A 15,143-nucleotide genomic window follows, 5' to 3' on the forward strand; every position below is an offset into this window, starting at 1 on the left:
TGGAAGGCTTGGCAGGGAAAGTGCCAGAAGCCACGAGCAATAGAAGCCAGGAAGGAGCAGATGCGGTATTTGGCGTCTCGCTTCTGGTATAGGTTTATAGGCCCAAAGGATACAAGTCTTTCCCTCAGTGTACAGAGTGCGACCTTTTTGGCTCGAGGGACTTCTAGGAAGAGCTTCTTGTCTTTTTATTCCAAGGGGAGGGAGGCCAAAGCAACATCTGGAACTGTCAGGTTGCACAGGGCCCACAGGCTGGCCTGGCACCTCCACCCACTCACGGGCCAGGGCCTGGCTTTCCAAGCCACCAAGGCAGGTGGAGACTGTCCCAGGAACCCTTGAGCTAGAACAGGGATTGCTTCCCGTACGTCCCCTCAAAGGCTGTCCTACTGACGACTGACGCCCCCCTCTACCCCCACTGTGTGCTGGTTCCTCGCCAGGCGGGCATGAGGCATTTTCCTTTACCTGAGACAAGTCACGTCCAGGTACCCCTCTCTCCATCTTGCCCTGTTCTACATTATTTTAGCACCTGCCACTCACACAGCTGGGAGGATATCCACGTCCTCATGCTGCCCAAGACAGGCCTCAAGTTCCTTTAATAAACTCTTCGTGTAATGATGGAGTTGTCCACCTTTTTCTTTGGTCTCTCGGCCCTCGGAAATTTTACCTAACACTGTGGGTTGCTCAGATGCTGCTCTGTGTTTAGGACTAGGTGTCTGGAAGATGGAGGGGAGGAAAGGGGCTTCTAGAGTCCAGACAGGACGGGAACTCCCACGTGTAGGCAGCAGAGCTGGGACTGAGCTGGAGGCCAAATTCGGCAGCATGGTGCCCCGTCCCCATATCAATGCAGGGCTACGAGGGCGGCCTGAAGCAGAACTGCAGGAAAAGCTGAAATTCATGACGCCCAACTGACCTTGGTCAGAACCACCCCAGCTTTAGCAGGGTCCCATCTTCCCCCGGAGAGGGTGCATCCTCATTCCAGCCCTCCTGTGCCCTCAAAGCAGTGTTTCGAGGCGTGCGATACAGTCCACAGTGTGTCATTAAAAAAAAATTCATTGAACATGGCTAGAATTTTTTGAAAGGGAAATAGGATAGAAAATACCAGAGCTTACCACAGGTGGGAAAGCTAAGTGTTATTTGGTGAAACTTTGTTGTAATGTAAGATCATTCAAAAAGATCTGAAAGATGCTCTTTTAGGGAGTTCATTTCTAGAATGGGACATCTCATGCAATCCTGTGATAATTCTGGTAGAGTTCCAATTAGCAGTCCCATAAAGAAAGCAAGCACATGCTGAAATTTATTTTAAAAAGGAAGGCCCTTTTTATTAAAGTTGTACATTTTACTGTCTTCCTTTCAGAACCCTAATTTAAAAAAAACAAACTCGTTTAGGCTTCCTTAAAAAAAAAAAAAAAACCCCACAAATCAGACAAACAAAGGAAACTATTAAAACATCACTTCTGTGATGGTAAAGGAGGCAAAAGGATTCAACACAAGAAAAGAAAACTATACCTGGAGCAAAGAGAAATCAAAGAGGAAGCAACTGGTCCGCGCCAGGCCACGTGCACCTGGACGGGAACCAGAGCCCTTTCCTGGGCAGATGTCCACAGCAAGCCTGCCCCCAGCGGCCAGGAGCGGCCCTCGTAACTTCTGGAGTGACAAACAGACCAAAAGCCCTAATGATCACAAAAATACAAATCAATCACTCTATTTCAAAAAGTACACACGCATTCTAGTTGTCTCTCCTCGCTCCCCAGCTTCTCATCACCAACAAGGAGTCCTGAATCCTGAAAAGGGGTGGACTCTTGGTGACAGGGCAGTCACAAGTGGCACGTGTTCTTCACCAGGTGCTCCTTGTCGTCCCCAGAGATCCAGACGGTGCGGAGGGCACGCTCCTGGTTTCTCCGCACCACCCGGATCAGGCAGACCACGGAGGCTCCCAGCAGGAGGATCAGGACCATCACGAACAGCACCGCCAGGACCACCACTGGGGAGAGACAGAGGCCTCAGAAACAGCGGGCTGGGGGGCCGCGGCCAGGGTGGGTCCCCAAGGGGCTCAGGGCGAGGACCAGCAGCTCTTCCGCCTGAAGTCCCCCACCCTACCTGAGAGGGTCTGGAGGACTGACACCGCCCACCAAGGAAATCATCAGGAAGTCATCGAGGAGAGTCCCCACAGTCCCAAGAAGCCAGTTCTCAAAAAAAGGAGGCGCCATGTGACGTGTACACAAACAGGGTGACTACTGCGCTCCTCTTTGAACCAAACATTCCCACTTCGACTCTGCATTTCCCACCACCTCTGGTGTGTATATAAACACAAAACCTCCGCCGGCCACAGAAAACGAGGTGCCCCCGCAGGAGGCTGGGGTGGCGGCCTGTGGAACGAGGGGGGCAGGTAGCGGCAAGGCGTATCTGGAGCAGTGCGGGGAGGGGACCCTTGTGCTTCTAATGGCTCTGACAAGTTTAACAGTGGTCGCCTCACCTGTCAGTTAAGATTTTCTTTTCCCAGGTGGGGCTCCACCTAAGGAACGTGGCTCCTGTGGCAGCTCCCTCGCTCCCCTGCCCTGGTTGCAGATTAGGGGCGAGTGCCTCCCCATCACCCCCCGCCAACACTCCAGACCCAGGCTGCTTTCAGCCCAGGCCTAGCAATCCAGTTCTAGCTTCACTCTTCTTCTAAAAGAGAGCAGGCAGGCGGCCAGGGCCGGGCTTCTTAACAGGGACACGTGTAGAAAGAGGCCAAACCAGTGTGGCAGGTCTTTTGCACAAACACTCTCTTCCATGACTCAGAAACAAAAGCAGAGGAGGCCCGGCCTCCATGTCAGACCCACTGCTTGGGGACAACAGTACTGGCTGTGCACACGGCAAGGGCTCTCCAACTGCCTTCCTGTCACATATGACCTACTCCGTCCACCCTATGGGGCAAAGTTCCCTCTACACCTGGAGTGAGACTCAAGCCTGCATGCAGCAGACACCGCACGCCTGAAGGCAGGGCTCACCCCGCCACCCCAGGCACCGCCAGCTGAGCCAGCTGAACCGAGACTGCCTCGCCCCCCGCCCACACACTGTATGGGGGAGGGGAGGGGTGCGGGGGCCGCGAACATCTACCACATGTGCCAAGCTGCCTGGCCATTCTCATAAAGAAACACAACTTTCTACCAAAAAGATGTTTATGGTGAAGGATGATGATGTGTCCAAGACATGTGAGCCTGCAAACCACAGCTGAGCTTAGTCAAGGCAAGCAGGTGGGGGAGGGCGAGAGGCCATTTACCGTTGGTGCTGTGGGAGACAGGCGACAACTGCTTGCCTGGGAAGAGAACACAAAACCCTGAGGTCAGCTCAAGTCGTCCACCAGAGCTGCCCCCACCTGAGGATGCCCCTAACCCTGGCCCTTCACGGCGGGGGCTGGGGCCCTCTTTCTGAGGTATTTCCTCTTCCAGCTCTTCTGCAGTCTTTGAGGCCTCGTCACCCTGGTGGGGACCTAGGATATGTCCGCCCAACAGCCAGAGCCCGCACCCACCCGCTCCCCACTAGGGGGCCGGAGAAGGGTGGAATCCACATGACAGCATTTGCGAGGCCTTGGTTTGAGGGATGGGGATGGGTCTGGGCAGGGGCTGTCCGGCCACCGCGGTCTCCTGGACCCGAGGGCCAGGCAGACTCACCAAAGCAGCGGTTCATGCACTCCTCTTTGGAGATGTAGTTGTTTCGATTGCCCCAGCACCCTCCATAGATGAAGTTATCACAGGAATTCTTCTCGGCATCAAAGTGCCAGCGTGAGAAGGATGAGCGGCAAGGCCCAGTGACCGCCTTGGCAGTGCAGTACTCTGGGAGTGGGAGCACCGGGAGCACAAATGAGCGGGGCCCAGGGGAAGTGGGATGGAGCTGGAATGCTCCCAAGCAGAGTCCCACAGCTGCCAGCCGAAGGAGAAACGTCTCTCTGCTAAAGGAACTTGTAAACTACAGACGTGGCCAGTCTGGCCATCTGACACCATCCTCCACATTTTCAGCATCTTTCTCTTTACGGTCAGACTGTATTGATATGGAGAGTCCTCTATGCCAGGCACTATTCTAGGCACTTTCCATGTATTAACTTGGTTTCTTAGAGACCTGTCCGAGGCCACTCATTTCATATTCAGGGACTCTGAGGCAGAGGTAAAGTCACCTGCCCACAGCCACAAAGCTGGTGAGGGAGGCCTGCCACCTCTTTAAGGCAAAGCTTCCTACAGCAAGTTGTGCGCACCCTGCTGCCCACTGCCTGGGCCACCCTCATGTGTCCTGCTGCCTGCGGAAGGTCAGGAAGCCCCACTCTACAATTTCCTTAGTGGAAATCCTCAAGTGTGTCTCGATTCTCAACCACGTGAGAAAACATGTTTGGCCCATACATAAATATATTTTTTTAAAGTTCTACTTTCGACCATTTAAAATATAAAAAATGAAATTTAAAAAAAAGTTATACCTTCGTAGTTGAAAGTATCGCTGGAGGAGTCGTCAAAATCCTGCCTCCTGGGAACTAAAGCACAAACATCCATGTCAGGGAGGCGGGGATGGGCACGGGACACGTGGGCTGGCCGGGCCTGAAGGGGCCCACTGGGGGCATGGACACTCTAGCGCCTAGAGGGAGGGTGTGGGGTGTGGAGCCTCCTCTGGGCACAGCTGTGCTCCACTGCCTCCTGGTCCTAATGGGCTCTATAGCACACGTAGAATGAATGCTGGATGGGCTCACCTGCCACCCCAGGGGTTGCTATGGAAACTAATCCCAGCCATAATCTCTGGGGAAATTTTCTTCTGAAATAGGATGGAACCGGAGTTATCACGCCAGTGCCCCAGGGTTCTGGACGACCTTGGATGAGATCAGCTTTGTTATAAAGAGTGAAAGTAGGTAAACCAATGGCCAGGATGGTCACAAGATTCCTGCCTTAGCAAAACTGAAAAGTGACTCTAGCCTAACTTTTGGCATTCTGCAAATCAGCCAAACAGAACGAATAAATACTCATTCTCACATGAGTGCTGGTGTCACACAGCCAGAGGACCAGAGCCAAGAAGGCAACAGCGCACGGCCACTAGCCTACTAGGGGCTGTCCTCGAAAAGGGTCGGGGTGCATTCCGCCCCGCTATGGCGGTTCTTGCCCAGCAGAGCCTATCGCCTGGAGACTGGCCTTTGCTAGTGCAGCTGTACCACTCACTCCGGGCTCCCAACGTAGGGTCCTTTAAGCAGAGGAGGGATGGGGCAGCTGCGGTCAAGATTGCAGTGTGAACGGAGGCAGGGTGGCAGAGGACAGGACTCAGCACAGGGAGGGAGGTGGCCAGGACCATAGGGAGCAGAAACAGAACAGGCAAGGAGGTGGGTGGGTAGTGAGACAGCAGAGGCCAGCCCAGAGAAAAGGAAGGGCCTGAGTTGAGCCATGTGGGCAGCGACCACGATCTCTTGGCCCCCAGGAGGAAGCTGAGGCCAGCCTGGAAGCACTGCAAAATCCCTCGGCCCTCCTGTCTGCAGGATGCCGGCAAGGAGCCAGAGGCTGGCAGCCCGGCAGAGCCCGTTTGCCAATGCTGAGTAAACAGAACTAGGAAGCAGAAGCCCTTGTACAAGTCTCGGATCACAAAGGTCCTTTCATGGTCACCCATCTGGATGGCCCTCGTCCCACCCTGGGTCTTTTAAAAACCTACCACTTAGGATAGAGGAATCTGCTCCATTCTTGCTGGTGGCTGGATCATCAAGGGTGTTCTCTACAAGGGGATGAATAAACAACAGAGTGAGAAGACACGCCCCTCCAAGACCGCCCGGTGAAACTACAAAGCCGTGACCCCGAGCAGCTCTCATGGCAACTCCCATTTCTCCTTAGCGTGGGCCCTTCAATGCACATGCTGGACCACAGGCCTGCCTGAACCTGGAAATACGGAACCAAGAGTCCCCCTGCAGGTTAAACTTTAAGATCGACTGGCTGGGAATGAGAGCAAAGACGCGTGAAATGAATGTAAAAGGACAATATGGCTACCAGGGCCAAATAACCTGTGTGACTGCATTAACCTGTCTATGAATTAAAAAGTTACTGGGGTGTACAGCAGCAACATGGTTAAAATGGTAAGTTTCATGTTATACATAGTTTACATCTTTCTCACTCCCCCGCCCACACACACAGTTAAGGCGGTGGGGAGGAGAGGCTAGTCATTTAAGGAAGCACAAAAAAAGGAGCACTGCCAGGGCCCGGGAGGGAGGAGCCCCAGCTCCCTGCCTCCCTTCTGGTCCCAACAGACCTTCTGGAGGGATGCAGGGCTGGCCTGACCTGGTGTCATTCAACAGTCACGTCGCAAACCAGCTCCCCTCGTTCTGCCTCTCTGCTCATCATCTCCTGGGAATCTGGCTGAAAGGTCTGCCCATGTGGACTAAAGGTGCAGGCACAGGGACCGCAGTGCCTGGGGTTCCCTGGGTGGTTCTGCTTCTCATTATAAATTAATAAACTAGCCCTCTCATTATCATGTGGCTTCCCCACAAGAACTAGTTAAGAGCATATTCCTGAGGGAGAAATATGCTCACAATAGCCTCCAGTGACTAGTTCCTCTGGCAGTTCTAGCTCCCCTCACAGACTCACGAGATGCCTCAAGAGAAGTGCAGTGGAACCATGCTTGGGTGCCAAGAAAGAACTTTCTGGGCCCTCAAGACTGGGGCCAGACTCTGAACCACCTCTCGGAGAGGGCTGTCTGCCGTCTCCCAGCAAAACACAACCAACCACACCTGGCCCCTGTGGTGACATCTGTCTTAATCTGTCTACTGCTTGTGTTCTTAAAACCGACTCTCTGAGAAAATGACGAGGAACCAGAAAGGAAGGGCAAGTACGTTTCCTACAGTTGACTCCTGACTAGGAAAAGGCAGAAAAGGTAGCAAAAATATTTCCCCTTAATTCCTCCCCTAAAACCAGATCACGGCTGACTGGAAAAATACAATAAATGCTATTTTCCTCAGTCGCCAACCGGTAAAGTTGCCAGTTGCTTCCTGAAAGGTGCAGGGCTCACCTGTATGGTCCAAAGACAACATCCTGCCACCTCGGCTCTCCAAGGGCTTGTGGAGAGCCTGCCCGGCACCCGGATCAGTGGAATGGCCCTCAGGGCGCTTGGCACTGTTTCAAAGCTCATGTCAGAGCCAAGGCCGCTATCCCCCCGCATCCCCTTTACATATAACTCTAAAAAGCTTATCTAATTTCTGAATGCAGAGCTCGAAGCCCAGAGATTATAGCCAGTGAGTGAGAAGACATAAAAATCTGACAAGGATGCAGGGCGCGGGGTCGCAGGCTGGCTCTGTTCAGGGAGCAGTGAGGGCACCAGCACATCCTGACACGGAATCAGAATGCAGAAGCCTCACACTGATGCCATCGAGAAAGGATGCGAGGCGTCACATGCCAGTGTCAGGGAGACTGCTAATGAAAATGTTCGACAGTTTGGCTGGCTACATCCTTGAGTCCCTGCAACACCTGGGAGGGGTCAGGCCCCAGAGGGCCATGTCTCACTGCCACCAGCTCTCAAGGAGTCTTACGGCTCAGTTCAGAGCCAGTGAAGGTTGTTGTGGGGATTTAGCTTTCAGGGTCAACATAATCTTGATTCCATGGAGTCCTTCACGGGTGAAGGCTGGGAGAAGCATGGATTCCAGGAAGTATGGTCTAGTTTTAACTTGACTCAGAACTTGGCTGGCTGAGTGAGATCATTTGCCCTAGAGGTAAAAATAACCCAAATGGCCAGGGTGTAAGGGGGACGGCCTGTTCTGAGTGGACCTGGAGGTCTCTGCTCGAGAAGGGGAAACCACTTCCTCCTACGCCGGGTCTGTGGGACTTGGACTCAATGGGAGAAAGGAAGTCGTGGAGAAGACACAGACGCGCCCCGCCCCCGGCTGCAGCCTGCGGCCCACCCTCCCCATTCTGGGAAGAGGGGAAAGGGGCTGCTGTGAAACCACTGTGTGGGTGACCTTTATTTTACAGTGTGCCTGTTTCTTCTGCTTTAATGACATCCTCCGGGGTCAGCCATGAAGAACTAGTTAAGAGCAAAAGGCATCTATCTACGTACCAGTCAGTAAACTGTCTCTACATATTAACATTTCCCCAGCCACACTGTCTTACCCGTGACGCCAGCACACTTCTCAAGACATTCCTCCTTGGTCAGGTAATTATTGCCATTCCCACCACAGCCTCCATACACAAACTGCTGGCAGGATCCGCCAGTGACATTGTACCACCACCTACGGAAGGAGGCTCGGCATCTTCCCACGACCTTCGGAACTCGGCAAAAGTCTAAAACACAAAGCAGAGACTGGTTAGCTCGCCAGCGACAGAGACCACGCCTGGACCTGCCGGTGGAGGCCCGTGAGGGCTCGAGCCCCGGTTCTGGCACGCTTCCTCTGTGAGCTGTTTCCACAGCGTCGCTGTCAGGCCTCCTTGGTCACTCCTTCCTGTACAGGAAGGCATGTCATCTAACAACACAGATACGCTTTTCAGTTGCATGTTGATTTTGTCCCTGACCCCATTATCAAAGACACACATACCCAGTATAAAATATGACTTTCAAAGGCAAAAAAACAGACGTCAGGGTCCTCCCGGACACGTGTGCCATCACACCGGGCCAGGGGAGCTGAGTGCGGAAAGGCAGTGCGCTGGCGACGTGAGGTCAGGAGGGAAGGAAGCACACCGTCTGGCGCTCAGAGAGCGCCTTCCCTGCCCACTCTGCCCGGGTTGGCCACTGCACACGCAAGTTACCGCGAGCACCTCAGAAAGAAGTTCCCCAACTCCAGTTCCCCCCACGGCCAACCCCCAGCTCCAAAGGCAGCGCGGGTCACTCTTCTGCCCCAGTGCTGTGACGGCTCCCATCTGAGCACACAAGGCTGGCCTGGGTTTCAAGGTGCCCCGAATCTGGCCCACTCTAGCACAAGGAACAAAACGGTGTTATCCAATTCCAGGCAGACATACCTGCCTGCAAAAGGCCTAGCACTCTGTTCTTATAAAAAGTGAGAGGTAAGAAAGTGCTGGAGGTATCAGCTGCATCAAACTAAGACTTTCTCTTGGAAGAATCAAGATTGAAAGCAACCTGAAAAAGCCAAAGGAGTCAACATCTGCCCTGTACCACCATACCGGGCCTCCCACACATTCACGGGTCCACATCGCCTCTCCCTGCATCCTGGCCTCCACAATCTGTCTGGCAGAAGGGCGCCTGGCACAGGGTGCTTGATAAATCAAAGCATCCTAGGGCTCAACGCTTGGGTCCATGCTGACACTTACTCCTCTCTAGTTGTTTTCGTGTTTGTTACGTTTACTTCACCAACTAGGGGAAAACTTTCGAAAGCACAGAGGGAAGATGTGTGCTTCTCTTCTGTCTCCCAAAATACGTCACAATGATGGGCATGAAACCAAATGTTCCATAAAACGTCAGTCTGTGGACAAAAAAGGTTGGTGCGAAACATACACCCCAAGGAACTCCCCTACACACCAATAAATCACAGATAACCAGTACAGCAGGAAAAACATATTCTAAAGTAAAAAATTCTGCTAATTTGGAAGCAACCAATCAATGAAATCACTAGTTAAATCGCTGGCTTGTATGCTTAAGACGAGTGATTTTATGATATGCAAATGATTCTTTAATAAAGCAGTTTTTAAATAGGGGCACCTTTTGTTCCTAACACATCAACCCGAAGCAGCTGGGTGTGTACCTGGAGCAGGTACTCTTCACAACCGCCAAAGGTCACAAAGTGTACACTGACAACACTGCGTGTGGAAGCCAGGCAGGAGAACAGCTCTCTGGTGTGTGACTCTGCCCAGTCCACGTGGTCAAATGCCAGAGGCAGCCCTGCTATCAAGAAAAGACAGAGAAGACCCACACTGGATCCACTTATGGCCCCCAACTGAAATCACTGTCAAGGCAGGGAGCACCCATTGCTAACAACGGTGGCAGCAGCCTGCCCGATGCCCTGCAGGCGGATGGCCCTGGGGAGCACCCCGATTACTGTGTCCTTGCTTTCTGAATAGCAGCAGTTGCAGCTACAGGCTTTTTAACAAAGACCCAAGGGCAGAACCGTACACTTTAAATGGGTGAACTATATAGTCAGTGAATTATATCTCAATTAAAACAAAAACCGAGAGTGCTGAACGAAGCTCAAGGCAGAAACCATCAGAGACCACAGCAGAGAATGCAACAACGTACAAAGGGTAAGAATTCAGTGGCTTCTCATAAGCAAGAATGCCAGATACACACTGTGCAGGTACGAAAACCTGAGAGTAGATGAAGAGGAAGAGGAAAAAAAGCCTATCCAGGGGTAGATGGCAGTTTCCATGGTGAAGGTAACACTGCCTGGAAAAGGGCCTCATCTTTGCAGGCAGACACACACTCAGTGTTCGGGGCTGATGAGACGCAGGCACGCTGGTCCCTGCGACCAAAGCATACAAGGACACTGATTAGATGTGGACATTTGCCAGTACACCACCTGGGACAGCAGGCTGAGCAGGTCGTAAGAAAGTTTACCGTCAGATTCCTCCACCAGGTCTGCCTCTGCGACACTTCCTTTCCTGATGGGAATGTTTTTCTTGCAGATGTGCTGGGCCCTTCTTTACAAATCTTTTGGGCCTGGGAGGCCATTCTGACTCAGACAGCTGCTCACAGCTGCTCTCAACTATCACACACTGATTTCATAGTTTGAGTTTCAGAAAGCAGCCTTATTTCAGGTTCCTTGCGTGGGGTAGGAGGAGATGGGGGGACTTCACTTTTGTCACAGGAGAATTTAGAAACATCTCTTTATTGAGAGAAAAGCTGGACAAAAAACAACATGTCTAGAAAGATCAAACACTGACAATTATTGAAGCTGAGTGATGGTCCACGGGGGCTCATAAAACTGTTTTCATTACTCTGCTGTTTACATTTGAAAAATCCTATAATAAGAGAAAAAAGGTACTTTTTTAACTCAAATTTTATTAGAGTAAAAGAGCTCTAACTTGCAGATTAATTAGCCAAAGCTGGAGTCAACGAAGATAAAATTCAACCATGCCCCTAATGTGTCAAGACAGAGTCCTTTCTGCAGGTGGAGGCTCCATACTGAGTGTGGAGTCTCATCCTGCCACATGCTTTTACTAACTAAATTGCTTTTAAAGCCTCTACGATATAAATTTTTACTCTCTAGGCTTGACAGAAGTGAACTCATGAAAATTTTGTTTTTGTTTGCTCCTTTGTGTCAAAGGAGACAGTGTTCCTTCAGGAAATACAGGCCATATATTCTTGACTTTCACCCTAAATAACATCAGATCATGTTCTTTCATTGTTCTCCAAAAAGTCTGTACAAAAAGCCAGAAATACTTGTAGTATGTAAGACAGTTCCCATGCTTTATCATCTTCCTTAAAAGAACTATACTTTGATAGGTCCAGATTAAAATAAAAATGAAGAAAATTACTTATTTCTTGACACTCCATTTATTGCCTTAACCAAGCATTGTGTCAGGCACATTATGTGGACTAATGGTCACAATAAAGCTGGGAATCATGCAGTAACATCCTACTTTACACGCAAGGACACAGGCTTGCTAAGCAATCAGCAGAGCCGGATCTGCCTTCGATTCGCATTGGTCTGACTGGAGAGCACCACTGTAGTCACGACCTTGGACGGACAAAGCCACTATGGTAACAGGCACTGGGGAAAATATGACCCTGAAGTTGCTCAGATGCCACGACATTCCTGAGGGCCTTTACCACCATCCGAGGGCTCACCAAAGCCAGGCCCTCGGCTGGGCCTGTTTCCAGTCACACTCGATGGCAGGGTCGGGGGAAACGTCATACCAAAACTGGCCGAGGGGATTCGGTTGGACGAATTTTCAGGGAACTTATTCCTTAGTGAATAACTATTATTATGAAGAGATGACAAAATGATAGATTCGTCTTAGAATAGTGTTGGGAAGTAATCATGAAAAATGTTTCACATTCTATTTGTATGCTCACAAATCTTAGTGCAAAATTAAATACTTTTTATGTTTTCAAAATGCAGAGTAGGAAAAGCTGAAGGGAACCAAATTTGGATACACTGGCTTCAGAATATCAAAAAAAAAAAAAAAAAATCTGCCTTCAAAAAACATTCCCTTGGAAAAGCATCAAAAATGGTTAAAATCACACATGACCCAAAATATGAACCTAAATTACAAAACCCTGGCAAGACATTTGGAACATTAGCTATGACAAAACTGCCAAACAGGCTGGTCTTTGTCACGGAAAACAGGTTTCTCAGGTTCTAATGTCACTAGTCACTAAAGCTTTAACAGACACACATAGCCAATGGTTTGGACAACTTCATTCAGTGAGCAGCCGGCTGGAATCATCTGCTGTCACCTCCCAACCAGGATATCACAGAAATATCAGGCTCCCAAGTACAACGAATCTAACTTAACAGGCTGAAGGAGATGGTGTCTAACCAACCTTCAAAAATGCATAATTGCAACTGTGCCAACTCTGAAAAATAAGTCTATTTTAATGGAATATTTCAAATATTCTGAAAAGTACAGGAAATACCAAAACACTGGTGTATCTACTTCTCTGCTGTGTCAAATTCTAACATTTTAAAGGACTAAAACATCGACGGAGCGGAAATACTCTGTGTATCCCTCACCTCAATCTCACCTGCTCCTGCCAACTCACCAACACCTTGAACTTCGTGTTTTCTTTTTTTCGTGTTTTCATACTCAGAGTCACTTTACCTTTAAAATAAACAAAAATAACTTTCTACGATTCTAGTCCTTGATACACTTTTTACTTTCATGGGTGCGCCGTAAACTGAAAAACACTGACTTCTTGCCTCGCCGTGCGCCTATAAAAAGCCCATCATCTCAAACGCCTGAAGCCCCTCATGGATCGGTCCTTCTTCTCCCACCCACTTTTCTCTAGAGCAAAGATCAGTAAACTTTTTAATGAGGGGTAAAACAGCAAATACAGAGCAGTACTTGCTTTCCACACTAGTGGAATCATGCAAAGTGAAAGGAAAAAGTATGAGTGTTTCAAGACATTTGAAATTTTTTTGTGTCGAAACATTAAAAACTGTGTGTTATAAATATATAGAATGAAAAACAGTAAAATGAACGTTATCCTTCGCTCTTTCGATGTAATAAAATTGTCCTGAGAGTTACTTCACCTTTTGTAGAGGTTTCTGCCACCATTACCTCCTCTGGGGCATCATCCTTTCTGCCACGACCACATCCCTCATTTCTGTTGGTAAGTGGGCCCTCCCTCACTGAGCTCCTCTGGCTGCGCATCCAGTCTCTCAAATGGAGTGTCAAATGTCAACACTCCCCCAGTCAGCTAGTTCTTCTAGCACTCCAATTATGCTCCACTGGAATTTCACTTCTGGCATTATGACTTTTTCTCTTTGCCACAATGGAGTCTTTTTTGGCCAATTCCCTCTGTTGAATAACTATTTTTGTGAACTGTCAGGCAGATTTACCACTGGGAAACAAGGAGGCAACACAACTCCACGCTTTGCTGTATGTGTATGAACGGACGGACAGATGTGCGATGCCCGATCACCATGCGCTCGCAGTGATGTGTGACTACAGAGCTAGCCGCTGAACCTTGCGCCCAAGTACTCACAGTTACTACATGTGGTATCTGAAATTATTTAATGAAAGTGTGATAACTGAAATTATTGCATGTTGAAAACCCTGCGAATCAAAGATTGCCTTTATTTCAGAGGCTGTGGGTACAAAACCTATTCTGACTACTTGTCTGTCATGGTAGCATAAAGGCAACCTCAGACAATATGTAAGTGAAGAACCAGGGCTGTCATTCCAATAAAACTTTATCTGTGGACACTAAAATTTTATCTCATAATTTTTACAGGTCTTGAAAATTCTGATTTTTTTTCAACCATCAAAAAAATATAAAAACCATACTTAGCTTGCCAATTCATTCTTTAGAGTGTTTATAAAAACACCCTGTTCAGATTTTCCACCCCTGCCGTCACAGAAATCAGTCTCATGTGTGCCGTCAGAAGCTATTGCAGACTGCTAGACATTTCTTATAACACTGACCATGCATTCTTCAGATTTATCCTTTGCTAAAAAAGGCTGTAGCACATTAAAAACATTAAAAACAGCTCTATTCTCTTCACTAAAGTCACTTAGAATTCTAAGGGATAACGGCCAAAGGGAAATTATTTGACACAATAATCCTCAGGCATTTAAAAATCATATTTTACACAACCAATTAGAGGAAGAACAGTTCGCTCCTCAGTATCAAAAAGAAAGCAAGGGAGAGTCATTTAATTCAAGGGTTTCAAAGAACAGGGGCACTATTACCACATTCACAAAGGGCTTGGTATTCACAGATCGACAACAGCTGAAAATCCACCAAGACATCTTGTTTGTGCTGGTTAATAACTGTGAGATCTCCGGACCATGGAAAGCTCAGAGCTGTGAAAAACAGTCAAACATGTCTGTGCTGCAACAGAAGAGTGTCTAAATCTAAGAGGGGGAAAAAGCAAAAGAATGGTTTCCATTCCTTTTGTAAACTTTTAATTTAGACACAGGTATGAATCTACCTCGAGGGGAAGGGACTAAAGGAGAAAGAGCCTTTTACATACAGTTTTCTTTTTCATCTGTATCTTTTAGTATAGTTTGAGTATTTTAATCTTGTGACATATTACTTTTATTTTTTTAAGGGTCAGTAGTGGCTTTATCTGGATAGTGGATGATGGTCCCTTTTCTTTAAATTTTTAGAGAAAAAGAATTTTAAACTATATGGTAACTAAAACTGAATGTACTAAATTCCCTAGTATCTTGAGCAGTACTAAGCTACAAGTGTTTGGTGAATAGCTGTTATACATAAATAGGGTGACCACATAATTCATTCTCTGGAGCAAGACACCTTTTAGAATGAAAGGGGATGTTTTTGATAGTTATCATGGGAAATACGGTGGCATCAACTGGAACCCTCCAAGGTAAACTGGACTGAGCAGCCACCCTATATAGGAAGCATTGACTGGGAATGTGGTCCTTACCCTCCAGAGGTTTACAATTCAATCAGAGCCACAAGCCTCCCTTGGACAGGGGGGAAAAAAGCACCATCACACCCTAAATTCAAAGGGCATGTAAGCCACACCAAGTACAAAGGAAATGACCAAAGGCTCTGGTAGAGGGGATTGACAATTAGGAAGAGTC

General features: G+C 48.8%; 1 protein-coding gene across 1 annotated transcript in view; it reads right to left on the minus strand.

The window, feature by feature from the left end:
- Nucleotides 1-1,382: 1,382 nt before the first annotated feature.
- SPINT2 (serine peptidase inhibitor, Kunitz type 2) overlaps nt 1,383-15,143 on the minus strand; it is a 22,063-nt gene continuing 8,302 nt past the window's right edge. The window contains exons 2-7 of the mRNA XM_006911727.3: nt 8,088-8,258; nt 5,650-5,709; nt 4,442-4,495; nt 3,648-3,809; nt 3,257-3,292; nt 1,383-1,978 (exon numbers count right to left, since the gene is read on the minus strand). Of these exons, the coding sequence (XP_006911789.1) occupies nt 1,812-1,978; nt 3,257-3,292; nt 3,648-3,809; nt 4,442-4,495; nt 5,650-5,709; nt 8,088-8,258 (650 nt within the window). The 3' untranslated portion in view covers nt 1,383-1,811. The remainder of the gene's footprint in view (nt 1,979-3,256; nt 3,293-3,647; nt 3,810-4,441; nt 4,496-5,649; nt 5,710-8,087; nt 8,259-15,143) is intronic.

The sequence above is a fragment of the Pteropus alecto genome, unplaced genomic scaffold, assembly GCF_000325575.1.
Source record: "Pteropus alecto unplaced genomic scaffold, ASM32557v1 scaffold314, whole genome shotgun sequence".
In the NCBI taxonomy this organism is placed as follows: Eukaryota; Metazoa; Chordata; class Mammalia; order Chiroptera; family Pteropodidae; genus Pteropus; species Pteropus alecto.